The 12,450-nt window shown below is 44.3% G+C and overlaps 2 protein-coding genes across 4 annotated transcripts in view; one reads left to right on the top strand and one right to left on the bottom strand.

Annotated features, from left to right (window-relative positions):
* The window catches only part of LOC306917517 (intermediate filament protein ON3-like), a 28,469-nt gene that overhangs the window by 12,143 nt on the left and 3,876 nt on the right, over nucleotides 1-12,450 (top strand). Inside the window, exons 2-7 of one of the 2 annotated variants that reach the window (XM_079495792.1) lie at nucleotides 7,133-7,322; nucleotides 8,638-8,712; nucleotides 8,935-9,068; nucleotides 10,639-10,699; nucleotides 11,291-11,386; nucleotides 12,211-12,375. In XM_079495792.1, the coding sequence (XP_079351918.1) occupies nucleotides 7,224-7,322; nucleotides 8,638-8,712; nucleotides 8,935-9,068; nucleotides 10,639-10,699; nucleotides 11,291-11,386; nucleotides 12,211-12,375 (630 nt within the window). In that variant the 5' untranslated portion in view covers nucleotides 7,133-7,223. Of the gene's footprint in view, nucleotides 1-7,005; nucleotides 7,323-8,637; nucleotides 8,713-8,934; nucleotides 9,069-10,638; nucleotides 10,700-11,290; nucleotides 11,387-12,210; nucleotides 12,376-12,450 lie in introns of those variants that run through there. The other variant, XM_079495791.1, reaches the window with a different exon arrangement.
* Nucleotides 1,257-8,343, bottom strand: LOC306917516 (keratin, type I cytoskeletal 18-like). 2 transcript variants are annotated; one of them, XM_079495790.1, is made up of 10 exons: nucleotides 8,201-8,343; nucleotides 6,283-6,664; nucleotides 5,852-5,934; nucleotides 5,533-5,689; nucleotides 5,250-5,411; nucleotides 4,491-4,616; nucleotides 3,671-3,775; nucleotides 3,158-3,282; nucleotides 2,447-2,481; nucleotides 1,257-1,738 (listed from the first exon to the last, which is right to left on the bottom strand). In XM_079495790.1, the coding sequence occupies exons 2-10, from the start codon at nucleotides 6,655-6,657 to the stop codon at nucleotides 1,431-1,433; spliced, it is 1,476 nt and encodes a 491-aa protein (XP_079351916.1). In that variant the 5' UTR covers nucleotides 6,658-6,664; nucleotides 8,201-8,343; the 3' UTR covers nucleotides 1,257-1,430. The 2 variants fall into 2 exon arrangements, with proteins under 2 accessions (XP_079351916.1, XP_079351915.1); XM_079495789.1 differs by lacking the exon at nucleotides 8,201-8,343 and having other exon boundaries at nucleotides 6,283-6,804.

Raw genomic sequence — 12,450 nt, forward strand, 5'->3', positions numbered from 1 at the left:
AAAGCTTGCAAAATAAATACTTTGCGCGCAGATCTGAGTGTGCGGAGCTTCCCTTCATTTTTTTCATTATGACTCCAGCACCTCACTTAAGTTTTTTCAGCAGATGAGCAGTGGTTCTTTTTACATTTTCAACGTGATGAAAAAACGTGACGACAAAAATGTGACCAAATGGAAAAATGAAACCAAATGGACCTGTAAGGGTCCATTTGGTTTCACACTCTCAAGAGTTAAAGGTCTATGAGGGTCCATTTGATTACCAACTCTCCATTTAGCTGGGGACCACCTGGAACCGCCTCAAGGACCACTGGTTGAGAACCACTGGTCTATAGCAGCATAGATGATGCATTTGTGGCGTTCCACAAAGAAGCATACTAGGGACTTGTACCGTTTCTAATATATGTAAACGACATGACATCAGCTTGTGACTGCAATTTGTTCCTGTTTCGCGGATGACTCTGCCCTGCTGGTTTCAGACAGGAACAAACTGCAGGTTGAAATGGCCCTCAGCTCTGAACTCTGTATGAGTCTGCACCTGGCTCGCTGATAACAATTTTGATTGATTGATTGAAAAATGTATTAACAGTTTGCAGAATTACAGTACATTTCAAGCACAAACTCAATACAAAGGCTGTTAACTGTGAGTGGACGACCCAATTAAGCATTACACCTGGGAAAAACTGAATCCATTCTCTTTGGATTGAATAGTAATCTCAGCAAGGCCGGTGGCTTCTCAGTTAAAGTGGGTGACAATATTATCACAAGAAAATACTAAATTACCTACCTAGGCTCTATCAAGGCAACACCTTCCTGTGATAAAATCATGGCTACCAATGTAATCAAAAACAAGCTGCTTTTGTGAGATTTTGGATGTGAGCAGAATATGTATTGAGGGCAATGATAGTATAGCCTTACTAGCCTAGTAGGCAGTTGTGCTGACAAGATGGTACTGATACCATCTTCAACCACATTTTCTAAAGATGTAGCAATGAAATATTGCATTACTATGTAGACAGGCTTTCATGATGCGATCAGGCCACAGTGATGGATGTTTATAATTTAACCACGTAATGAAAACATACCTTGTGGCTTGTTCAATGCTTAAGACTACTGAGCCAACCACATTTTTACTTTTGAATCAGCACGCAATGACAGTAGTGCAATAATGCTATGCATGCATCTCAATGCATGGGTGGTAACCTTTAAAGAGACAAATAACCATATTCTTGGTGATAATCATTAAAAAGACAAAAAGCAAATTATTGTCGGAATCAATTGTGTTTATTTATTTAACCAATAAAGATGAAAATACAGTCCACTGCCACCACCTCCAAAGCTAAACATGGTTCACGGCATGCAATGCCGGGCTCAAAGGATCCTTCAAAGAGACAGAAAGAAAAGAGGCAGGACAAGAAGCCTTTGGATTGGCTGGGCTACTTGTCCTTCTGCTCGGACTCGGAGTCAGAAGATGAGGATGAGGATGAGGATGAGGAAGAGGAAGATGAGGAAGAAGATGACCCCTCCTTCTTGGTTTTGTCCTTCTTGGCCTTCTTGGTCTTTGGTGCCTTCTCTCCAGGGGGTCCGTTGCTCGCAGCCTTCAGCTCCTTAGCAGGGTCTGCGGCTCCGAGTTGTGGAGGTGCAGCTTGGTTGGACTTAACGCTTTGGGGTTCTATAAGGGCTTCTTCCTTCACCTCCTTCTCCTTGGCGGGGGCCGCTCCTTTAGACTTTTTGGGTTTTTTGGCTTTAGGAAGAAACGAGAAGGTGTTCAGAGGTTTTTGATCAAATCAAGAGTGTTCTGAGCACACTGTGCTATATGCCTGCTCTCCAAATGTTTCATTTACAGTTATGCACTAGATTTGCATGTAGTGATTGGTTTGGTGATAAAATTTGGACTTAAACTGTTATTAGTCTATAGTGCTCAATTATCATTCATAAACTTAAAACCATGGGTGTAGTTGCATGCCGTTTTAAGGTGCACATGACGAGCACTACTCTAAGGTGAAGTTCAGTGATGTTATTAGAGAATTAGAGCATAGAGCGTATTGCAGACCTCAGAAGAATGGAGGTTGGTTTAAGCAGTATGGCTATGGCTGTATTCTGCTCATTTATTCAGTGTCGAATGCCAGCCTTATTGCTTACACCATTCCAAGCCTTTCACACCTACAAAAACACTGTACAGGCAGGCTTGAGTCAAGTTACTATTCAAACTGGAACTATTTTAATAGGACACATTCATCCTATGTTGTCCCAAAATGACTCTCTTAATAGTCATTATCGAACTAAAGTACATTGTCAAAGTAACTCAAAACCTTTGAATTGGTAATTGACCCAGCTCTGTAGACGGTTAGTTTGGACACAGACATAACGTGCATGGAAAGGCAGTGCATGCATGCTGCAGAGTGCAGACAGTATAAGGTCCTACTGGTTGGGGGTTTGTCCTAAAACTTACCGCTCTGCAGTGCATTTTCTAAAGAGAACTCCAAGCTGTCAGGGGAGAAAAGAGGACAAGATCCTGCTGATACTAACACCAACACTTAAACCAAGACCACGTGACCAATAATGCTCACCCCCTCACCCTATAGACACTTTCACCTTTGTATGAATGATACTGCTGCTGTTTTCTTTTTTGGAAGAAATCCATGCACACTTTAATAACCACTTGCAAGCCCAGCATCCATATCCTTATGAGTTTAAGCTCATATAGAGGGTTTAAATTGTTAAGTCATTAAAATGTAACTCTGAGAGTCCATTGACCATATGCACACAGCGGCCATCTTTCCATTAAGTTAATGGCAGGGTGGCAACTAGCCGCAATTTGCCATTGACAGCCCATACACCCAAACAGAAAAGTCCTATCTGATTGTGTTAAACAACGTCAAACTCAGCTGTACGAAAAGCTTATATTATCTGCAAAGTGTTTGTTTCATAAAAATCGACTGTAGACATGTTATGAGCTACTCTCTGTCAAGAAATATCACTCAACGGCCCATGCGTACCACCTGTTCTGAAATTGCATAATACAGGAGGCAGCAGTACATTGCTTTACTGAAAGCTTAATGTGAAGATGGCCACCGTGTGCATATGGTCTATTGTTTTTGTTCTTTCCTCCAATGCCAGCAGCAGCAGTGATAATGTGCAGAGACTAGTACGGCCTCCTCACCTATCCTCGTCGGCTGTGATGCCGTGGATCAGACTGCGGTAGTTCTCGATCTCGGCCTCCAGCTTCATCTTGACGTGCAGCAGCTCCTGATAGTCGTCCACCTGCCTGGCCACCTGCGCCCTCACCTTAAGAAATTAAGCCATTAAGAAATGTGAATCCCTAGACTCCTTCAAAACCACTCTCAAAGAGCACCGTCCTACAGACAGCTGCAATTCAAAACTGGACCCTGTAAAAAAGTCAAAATCCCCTCCGCTTTTCCCCCCCATATATACTGTACATGTTTTCCCCTTTTTTACTTTCTTTAACTGTATATATGATTATTTCCTGTTTTTCATAGAAGCGTATATTTGTACATCTTTAAATGTTCTGATGAATTGAAAATGGAGGACCCTGATGTAAACAAGTCTTAGTGCTTATTGACTTTTTTCGTGTTTACGTTTCAAATATACCCATTCTACTAACTGTGAATAAAAAATTCAATCAATGAATCAATCAATCAATCAATCAATCAACCTTGCCCAGCTCCTCCTCCAGGCCCAGCAGGATCTGGTTGAGGCGGTTCAGCTCGCGGTTGTAGCGGTTCTCCGTCTCCTGCTGTGTGCCCTCCAGCGAGTGGATCTGACACAGGACAGACAGGGAGAAGCCAAAGTCAAAACATAAAAGAGTAATATATTCAATACAATTGTGCTACATATTAGACAAACTGGATCATTATTGCATATTCAATGACACGCTCCGTGTATCACTTGGCTATTTTCCAGAAATCCTAAGTATGAAACACAACCTTAAAATATATTATTTTCATGAAGGGCTACTGCTTTCACAGTGCTATTCTGCCTTTGACCTTATCAAACCCCATCCCCCACAAATCAGGCCACCCCAGGACACTTTTAAAGTGTTGACATTTTGACTCCTACATTTTTCAGTTTTTTCTTTTCTTTCCAGGGCCAAGGTGTCCCTGTAGGCAACAGGGAACCTGTTTAGTATGAACTAACCGTCTTGCTATTTAATGACAGGGCAGTCTGGAATGCTGGTTTACAGACAGGCACAGGAGGTATCACAGGAGATACTTATGAACGCACACATCAACACAGATGTGTGCATAGGTTCCAGGATCCAGGGTGCTGCTTATTTGCTGTGTGTGTGTGTGTGTGTGTGTGTGTGTGTGTGTGTGTGTGTGTGTGTGTGTGTGTGTGTGTGTGTGTGTGTGTGTGTGTGTGTGTGTGTGTGTGTGTGTGTGTGTGTGTGTGTGTGTGTGTGTGTGTGTGTGTGTGTGTGTGTGTGTGTGTGTGTGCGTGTGCGCGCGCGCGCGTGTGCGTGCGTGCGTGCGTACCATGCTGATCATGGCCTGGACGTCGATCTCAGCCTGCTGCTTCTGCCTAAGCAGGTCATTGCGTTCGGAATGGCCCGTCTGCAGTGTCTCCGTGTTCTGGCGCACCTCCACCTTGATGTTGTCAAACTGACAATACAACAGACAGAGGGTGGGGGGGGAGAGAGGGAGAGAGGGAGAGAGGGAGGGAGGGGGAAGCAAAGACGATGATTGACAGGGAGGAGGGTGGATGGGAAAGTAAAGTGAAAGCGGGAGAGAGAGAGAGAGAGAGGGAGAAGTAAAAGATGTAAAGGATGCAAATTAAAATAACACACAACAAGTAGCCATTTCACAACTCCAGGACATTATTCAGCCATATAATATTCAGGCTTAGTGTTGATTTCATATGGTAGAAACTAGAAACCCAGAATTGTGACACAAAGAAAAAATAATAATAACCAAGATGGCATAAGGGAACTAAACTGAACCCAGATGAGGAGGTGATGAGGTGATGAGGGGTGAGGTGATGAGGGCGACCTACCTTGTCCTGGTACCAGTTTAACTGAACCCATGAGGTGATGAGGGCGACGTACCTTGTCCTGGTACCAGTTTAACTGAACCCATGAGGTGATGAGGGTGACGTACCTTGTCCTGGTACCAGTTTAACTGAACCCATGAGGTGATGAGGGCGACGTACCTTGTCTTGGTACCAGTTTAAACTGAACCCAGATGAGGAGGTGATGAGGGTTAGGGTTAGGTGATGAGGTGATGAGGGCGACCTACCTTGTCCTGGTACCAGTTTTCGGCCTCGGCGCGGTTCTTCTTGGCCAGCTTCTCGTACTGGCCGCGGATGTTGTTGAGGGTCTCGGCCAGGTTGGAGTCCTGGGAGTCCATCTCCACAGTCACTTCAGAGTCCTTGATCCTCTTACGGAGGTCCTCTACCTCCTGCAAACAGCAACATGTAGATGATTTGTCATTAGTAGTCACTATATAGTCACCATCACCATGTACTTCAACAGATTATATAGCAAGTAGCTATGTTTTTGTCCGTCAGTGAGGCCCTCACATCTTTGTGGTCCTTCTTAAGGAGGTCCAGCTCGTCTTTCACAGACTCTATCTGGTTCTCCAGTTGGCTGCGGTTCAAACGAGTGTCGTCGATGATTTTCTTCAGGCCGACCAGGTCCTGCTCCACTGCATGCCTCGCATCCTTCTCAGCATCCAGCCTGCAGAAGTAACAACAAACGTTTTTCAGTTGCAAATATGTCAACACTTTTTCACCAGTGGAACTAAGGCACCCATCATTTCCCCTCCTTTGTAACAGTGGTGGATTGATGCAACAATGATACAATATTTTCCTGAAAAAATGTAAATGTTGTGTCCCTTACTTATTCTTGAAGTCGTCGTTGGCCAGTTTTGCATTGTCGATCTGAAGCAGGAGCTTGGCATTTTCCATGGTCTTTTCCTTCAGCTGTGGAGATGTGTGATGATATATTAGAAAAACTAATAATTTATAAACACATTTTGATTGGAGAACAATTTAAATTACTTTGCATACATGTATTGCATTCTAATTGCATTCTAATAAAATTAAAATGAAAAATAATAAATGATAAGTTGGCTTTGGACGCGTTGTGCATATAAACCGTGCGTAACGGTGCGTAAAGGTAGCCTGGCTAATAAGCCCGGCTGATTCGGTCTGGTTTATTAACCAGGCTAGCGTAAAGGTGCATGGGAATGGGAAAACAAAGAATTAGACCAGATTTCGCTACTAGTAGGCTATAGGCTACTAAACGATGCTAAACAATGAAACACAAACCTTCTTCCTGAGGTGATCCAGGGGTTTCTCGGTCTCGTCCCAGTCGCGTCCTTTGGGCGCCCTCCTCTTGGCGAGGATGTCCTTGATCTGATCCTCCAGCTCCTTGTTGGATTTCTCCAGCTCGCGCACGCGGCCCAGGTAGCCGGACAGTCGCTCGTTCAGACCCCGCATGGTCTTCTTGTCGTCCGCGGGGCCGACGGGGGCGGCGAGCGGCGCGGCCGCCCTGGTGGGAGCCGCCGATCGGGGAGCGATGGCTTTCTCCGAAGGCTCGTTGCGCATCACGTTCCGCAACCCGTCCAGGGTCGCCACGGACGCCCTGGTGCCTCTCCCTCCGGCTCCGCCGAACACGCTGGCGCTGCTTCCAGTTCTAGGCATGATGGTGCTGGATGGATAGATGGATAGATGGATGGAAGGATGGAAGGATGGTTGGGTGGATGAGATTTCAGGCTGCACGTAACCAAGACCAAGTCGGGGGAGGTCACCTGTTCTGGTGTTGTTGGAAAGAGTCCGCTGGTGATTTTATACCGCTATTTTACGCACGAAACAGCCCACCTGGTGCCCCATTGGCTCACCGTGCCCAGCACACCCCCGGACAAACAGGTTCACGGTGGAAATTCAAGAATTTCGTCTGTACTTATCGACTTTGTCTCCGCCAAATGGCACTTGTCTTCATTTGATTGGACGAAAGCGAATACCTGAGAGGTGAGGGTGGTCCTTGCCCACCTTAAAAGCAGGTGACTCCTTGGTTGTAAGGCTACCTCTCTCCATCTCTCCATTTGCATGCAGTTCTTCTTTTTCTATAACATTTCGGTAGATCTCACTACAGTATTGTAATCATGTCTAAACCTAGTGGAGGATACAGCAGCCAGTCCTATAATCCGGCCAGCAAAAAGCCCAAAAGCTATCCGAAGGTAGCGACCAACCCCGCCTTGCTCAAACCAATGGACCCAAAAGTGGACCCCAAGGACCAGACTGCCAAGACCCAGGAGAAGGAGCAGATGGTCGGACTCAACGACAAATTTGTTGCTTTCATCGAAAAGGTTTGCAGACTTTTTAAACTTGAATGTCTAGCGGAATATATTTTAATCTGCTTTTGGTTTGTTTGCTTGTTTTTTTTTATACCTATGCCTATTCATTCACACTAATCCATTTATTAATGCAGTTATTTATTTATGTAACTATGTTTGTTAATTTGTATTATTAACATTATCCTAAACTTGGCTTATTGTATTATAGGCGACTAGGGTAGTGATTAAATTAATTAAATTAAATAAACTATTTATGGTTGTTTTTGTTTTCTTGACAGAGAAAATAAACCATAGGCCTATTTGTAATTTTACAACGCCCGGATATGAAATGGCACACAGACACAATAGGCTACAGTCAGTAAAGTGTGCGTGAATCGTTTAACCTGGGGGGGAAATAATATGTAATCTGCATCATGATCTTAAACCTGTCAATGGATCAAAGCCAGACCGACACACTGCCGCTTCCTTGCCAGGAGCTCTGTCTGAATGAATATAGATCTATCTTTAGCAAAGGATGCTTTAGGGGTTTAGGCTCAATTCCTCTCTCAACGCCTAAGGATGAGTTTTGGTTGCTCTGGCGCCATCTTGTGACTACTCGCATAACTACAAGGTGTGGCAGCAGGTCGGGTTACTTTGGTTACTTTATGCCTGGCTCAGTTAAAGAAGGTGGTGAACATTTTTGGTTAAAACAAATTAAGTTAAATGCTATAGTGCTATATTCTGATAGCATTCATTTCTTTAGATTAGTGTTTGTTCAGTAATAGGGCAGGGGTCTCCCCGCATCATCATTAAACAGAATTTAAAATTTCATCCAGTCAGGAAAGTGTCAGGATCTTTCTTTCTCGACCCAAATAAAAGAAAAGCAGGAGAAATCATGGACCCCAACTTACGTGCAAACAATGTAGCCCTATTTATTCTCCAGTCCTGTCTGTCAACGACAGGGTTGCAAAACTGACATCAAACTGTCAGTTACACTCACAGGGGAGTGGACACAAGTGCAATTCAACCACAAGCAAGTTGAATCAACACAAGGGCTGACAACTGACAAGACAGGCTTGACAACAAGGGCAGACAGGAAACACTGGAGCACTACAAAATAAAATACCCCAAACGTGTTTATCTTGTATCCTCCTTTATGAGTTCTCTCTCTAGATTGGATGAAATTGGTATCCTGACCTGAACATGTATTGTTTTGTTACTAAAGAGCTGGAGAGATGGGAGACCGCTGCTACTGAGACACTCTGAATGAATCATTACTATCACAATATAGAGCTATTTAACACTTTCTCTCTCCCCCCCCCCCCCCACCTCCCTTAAAACAACTCAGAAAAAGAACTTGGAGGACAAGAACAAGAAGTTGGACACCAAGCTGAAGATCCTGCAGGAGCAGGAGGACTACAAGGTGACTACTACGATGATTTTCTGATTTTGTATTTTTAATAGAAGTCTAAATGTTCTGATGAATTGAAAATGGTGGACCCTGTTGTAAACAAGTGTTAGTGCTTTATCATGGTTCGTCCACACAAGTAACAGTGTTTGTATTGACTTGTGCTTTTGTTTGAAATGTATGTTCTGCATACTGTGAAATAACATTTTCAATCAATCAATCAATCAATCAATCAAGGGGAAGATCGATGACCTGGTGCATCAGATGGAGAACGAGCTGCGGCAGCAGATCGACCAAGTGGACCGTGACCACGTCAAGCTGGAGGCAGAGCTGGTGAAGCAACAGGACGAGGTGGACCAGACCAGGCGCCAGTAAGTAATCTGTAGCAGTGGTTCTCAAACGTTTTCATGTCTAGGATCCCCAAATTAATATGTCGGCCTATTTGACCACGTGCGAACACCTTTATTATCTGAAAATATGTTGTGCCAGGTATACGGTCGACATTCTGAATCACAAACATTTTCGCAACACAAATGTTGTATACCGTATACCCCACACAAGATTTGTGTTGTGAAAATGTTTGCGATTAAAAAGGTTTGAAATCTAGTAGGTCTACAATACAGGGTCACTCACTTATGGGGCATCCAAGGACCCCCGTAGGCCCTTGCCCTAATCCAAACGTAACTCGCAGAGTTGCAGAGCTGTAAAGGTCCATTTGGTTCTAACTGGGGACCCCCTGGAACCTGAGAGCCTGCACTGACAGATGGACGGACTGTTTTAGTCTGCTGTTGTTGAGGTTTAATAGATCTGAACAAAATCAAGAAGAGAAATGAACAAGTGATGACGCATACAATATGTTTAGGCAGTGTGGACAAGGGTAATTATTCACACACACACACACACACACACACACACACACACACACACACACACACACACACACACACACACACACACACACACACACACACACACATTCAGTCACTCAATTACACTTGTAACGTTAAATGTTTAGTTCTCACTCAGATGGTAGATTGAAAGAGGAGGCGAGTTACACACATGAGAGAGAGAGAGAGAGAGAGTGAGAGAGGGAGAGAGAGCAGATGTCGTGGGCCAAAGATGTCAAAGAAAAATACCCCCCTTCACATACGCTGGTTATATGCGCTCGTCCATTTATTTTTCACCACCTGTTTTGCTGTTCCTGACGACGATGAAAGCAACATTCCTTAATCATCCTTACATAAGTCTGTGTAATTTGGGGTTATGCATGTACACCCACGCACGCTGCGTGTGTGCGTGTGTGTGCATGTAACACACACACACACACACACGCATACACACACACACACACACACGTAAGTCTGTGTGATATGGGGTTCACGTAGGCTCAAGGTGGAGCCTGCGTTATATCCGCAGAGCAATAAATGAAGGCTTTCCACACGCATGCATGGGACACACGCACACACACACGCACATGCAAGTACACGCACGCACATGCATGTACACGCACGCGCGCACGCGTGCACGCGTGCAAGGCTGCACGGGCCCCTGTTGGGGCCCATCTTTGCTAAGTTCCATCCATCCAATACTGGTTGTTTGGTAAAAGATTACATCTGGACCCAACTGACTGGGTCTGGATCAGCTCAGCACTCAGCACACGTAGAAGCATGAACACATAGTGTAGGTGTCAAACCAGGACCACTTGTGACTGTACAGTGTTCCTCTGTGTGTGTGTGTGTGTGTGTGTGTGTGTGTGTGTGTGTGTGTGTGTGTGTGTGTGTGTGTGTGTGTGTGTGTGTGTGTGTGTGTGTGTGTGTGTGTGTGTGTGTGTGTGTGTGTGTGTGTGTGTGTGTGTGTGTGTGTGTGTGCGTGTGTGCGTGCGTGCAAGTATTTCACCAAAACAAGGACACCAGGGTTAATGGGGTTAATGTTGTGTTTCAGGTATGAAGACGAGTTAATTAAGAAGAACGAGGTGGAGAATGAGTTTGTCTACAACAAGAAGGTGAAATGTCCCGTCTGCCTATCTATAATCTATCTATAAATGCACCATGTCTCTGTGTGTGTGTATGTACGCACATACGTGTGTAGTGCAGTGCCCGGTGTCGAGTCCGTCAGATTGCCGGTTCTCCAGAACCAGCACAAAAGCCTCTGCCCGGGCACTGGACCTGATCACCCCTATATCTCCATATATGGAGCTGGCCTGTTCTGACATCACATGATGTTGTGACATCTGCATAGACTCCATATATGGGCATAAAAAGGGACACAGACATAATAACTCCAACGAGGAAGGGACTGCACACTCCAGGGGACAGTGATTGGCCAACTTACTATTGCATAAAGTGATTTATTACCACGACGCGTTTGGATGTTAGCTTCGCCGGGTGCTATGTGCCATGTATCTATATATATACATCTATGAAAGGGATTTATAGTTAATAGCAAAGCATAAAACATGCAATAACTACAACAAGACAGCTTTATGATATTATGACAAGATTAGCTATGAAATGTGAGTGTATTCATGCATGTGTGTCTGTGCACTTATGCATGTCTATTTTGCGTGTGTGTGTGTGTGTGTGTGTGTGTGCAGGAGGTAGATGAGGGCCACCTGGGAGCAGTAGAATTGGCTCTGGAGCTGGAAGATCTAATGGGAGAGCTGGAGTTCCTGAAGAGGGGCTATGATGAGGTATAAAAACACATCATTGTGTGGATTTACTCAAGTTTTCTGATTGACTGATTGATAGAGGCTGCTGTATGTGCATTCATACAGTGAGTTTAAAGGACAACTTTAGTTTTTTTCAACCAAGGTTCATGTTTTAGGTTATTAGATAAAGTAAAAGATGAGTGTTAATTCTTTTCCATTTGCTGCTTTCTTTTGTTTTATGGATTTTAGCTGTTTTTGACAGGGGGGCGGGGGCATTCGAGCATGGGGCTAAATATGTATTTTTTTACACAATTTTATGGTGATTTATTTTTTTATGGTTTACTATAGTCCTAATAAACGCCAGGAAATTACATCTGGCCACAGAAGATCACAGGATCTACTGAATGTGAAGGTAGCCTACTGGGGGAAGGCTTATACTGTGTGTATAGGCTCAATATGTCAGTTTGGCACATTCAATAGATCCTGTGGTCTTTTGTGGCCAGATGCAATTTCTTGGAGACTAGTAGGACTATAGTAATTCATAAAAAAATAAATCGCCATAACATTTTGTAAAAAAATACATATTTAGCCCCATGCTCGAATGCCCCCGCCCCCCTGTAAAAAACTGCTAAAATCCCTAAAACGAAAGAAAGCAGCAAATTAAAGAAAATGAACACTCACCTTTTAGTTTCTCTAATAACAACCTAAAACATGAACCTTGGTTGAAAAAAACTAAAGTTGTCCTTTAATGTCGTTTAACGTCGGGTTTTTTTTCTCGCACACTTGCATTGTGTTATTTCTACTTTTGCTTGAATTGAATTGAAGAATGTCTTGTTTTCCTGCTCTCCGCGGCTCCTCACATGCAGGAGCTCAAAGAGCTGGAGTCTCAGGTCCAGAACGAGACCGTGATAATACGCGAGGAGAGCAAGCGCTCGCTGGACATGGACGACATCATCGACGGCGTCAAGACCCAGTACGCCACCATGGCGGCCCAAGCACGGGAGGAGGTTGATCAGTGGAACCAGAAGAAGGTGGGTGACAGAGGAGGAAGGGGCATTGTGTCTCATTGACACCTCAGGGTGCAATTCAGACATTTGCATCCAGGG

This window comes from Electrona antarctica (assembly GCF_951216825.1).
Source record: "Electrona antarctica genome assembly, chromosome: 24".
NCBI lineage: Eukaryota > Metazoa > Chordata > Actinopteri > Myctophiformes > Myctophidae > Electrona > Electrona antarctica.

What these genes read in the sequence shown, in the direction of transcription:
- LOC306917516 (XM_079495790.1), bottom strand. Translation starts at nt 6,657, where the DNA reads ATGCCTAGAACTGGAAGCAGCGCCAGCGTGTTCGGCGGAGCCGGAGGG. An exon ending in AACGACGACTTCAAGAATAA is followed by an intron (nt 5,690 to 5,851) that starts GTAAGGGACACA and finishes TTACTTCTGCAG; the next exon opens with GCTGGATGCTGAGAAGGATG. An exon ending in AGAAAATGCACTGCAGAGCG is followed by an intron (nt 1,739 to 2,446) that starts GTAAGTTTTAGG and finishes TTCTTCCTAAAG; the next exon opens with CCAAAAAACCCAAAAAGTCT.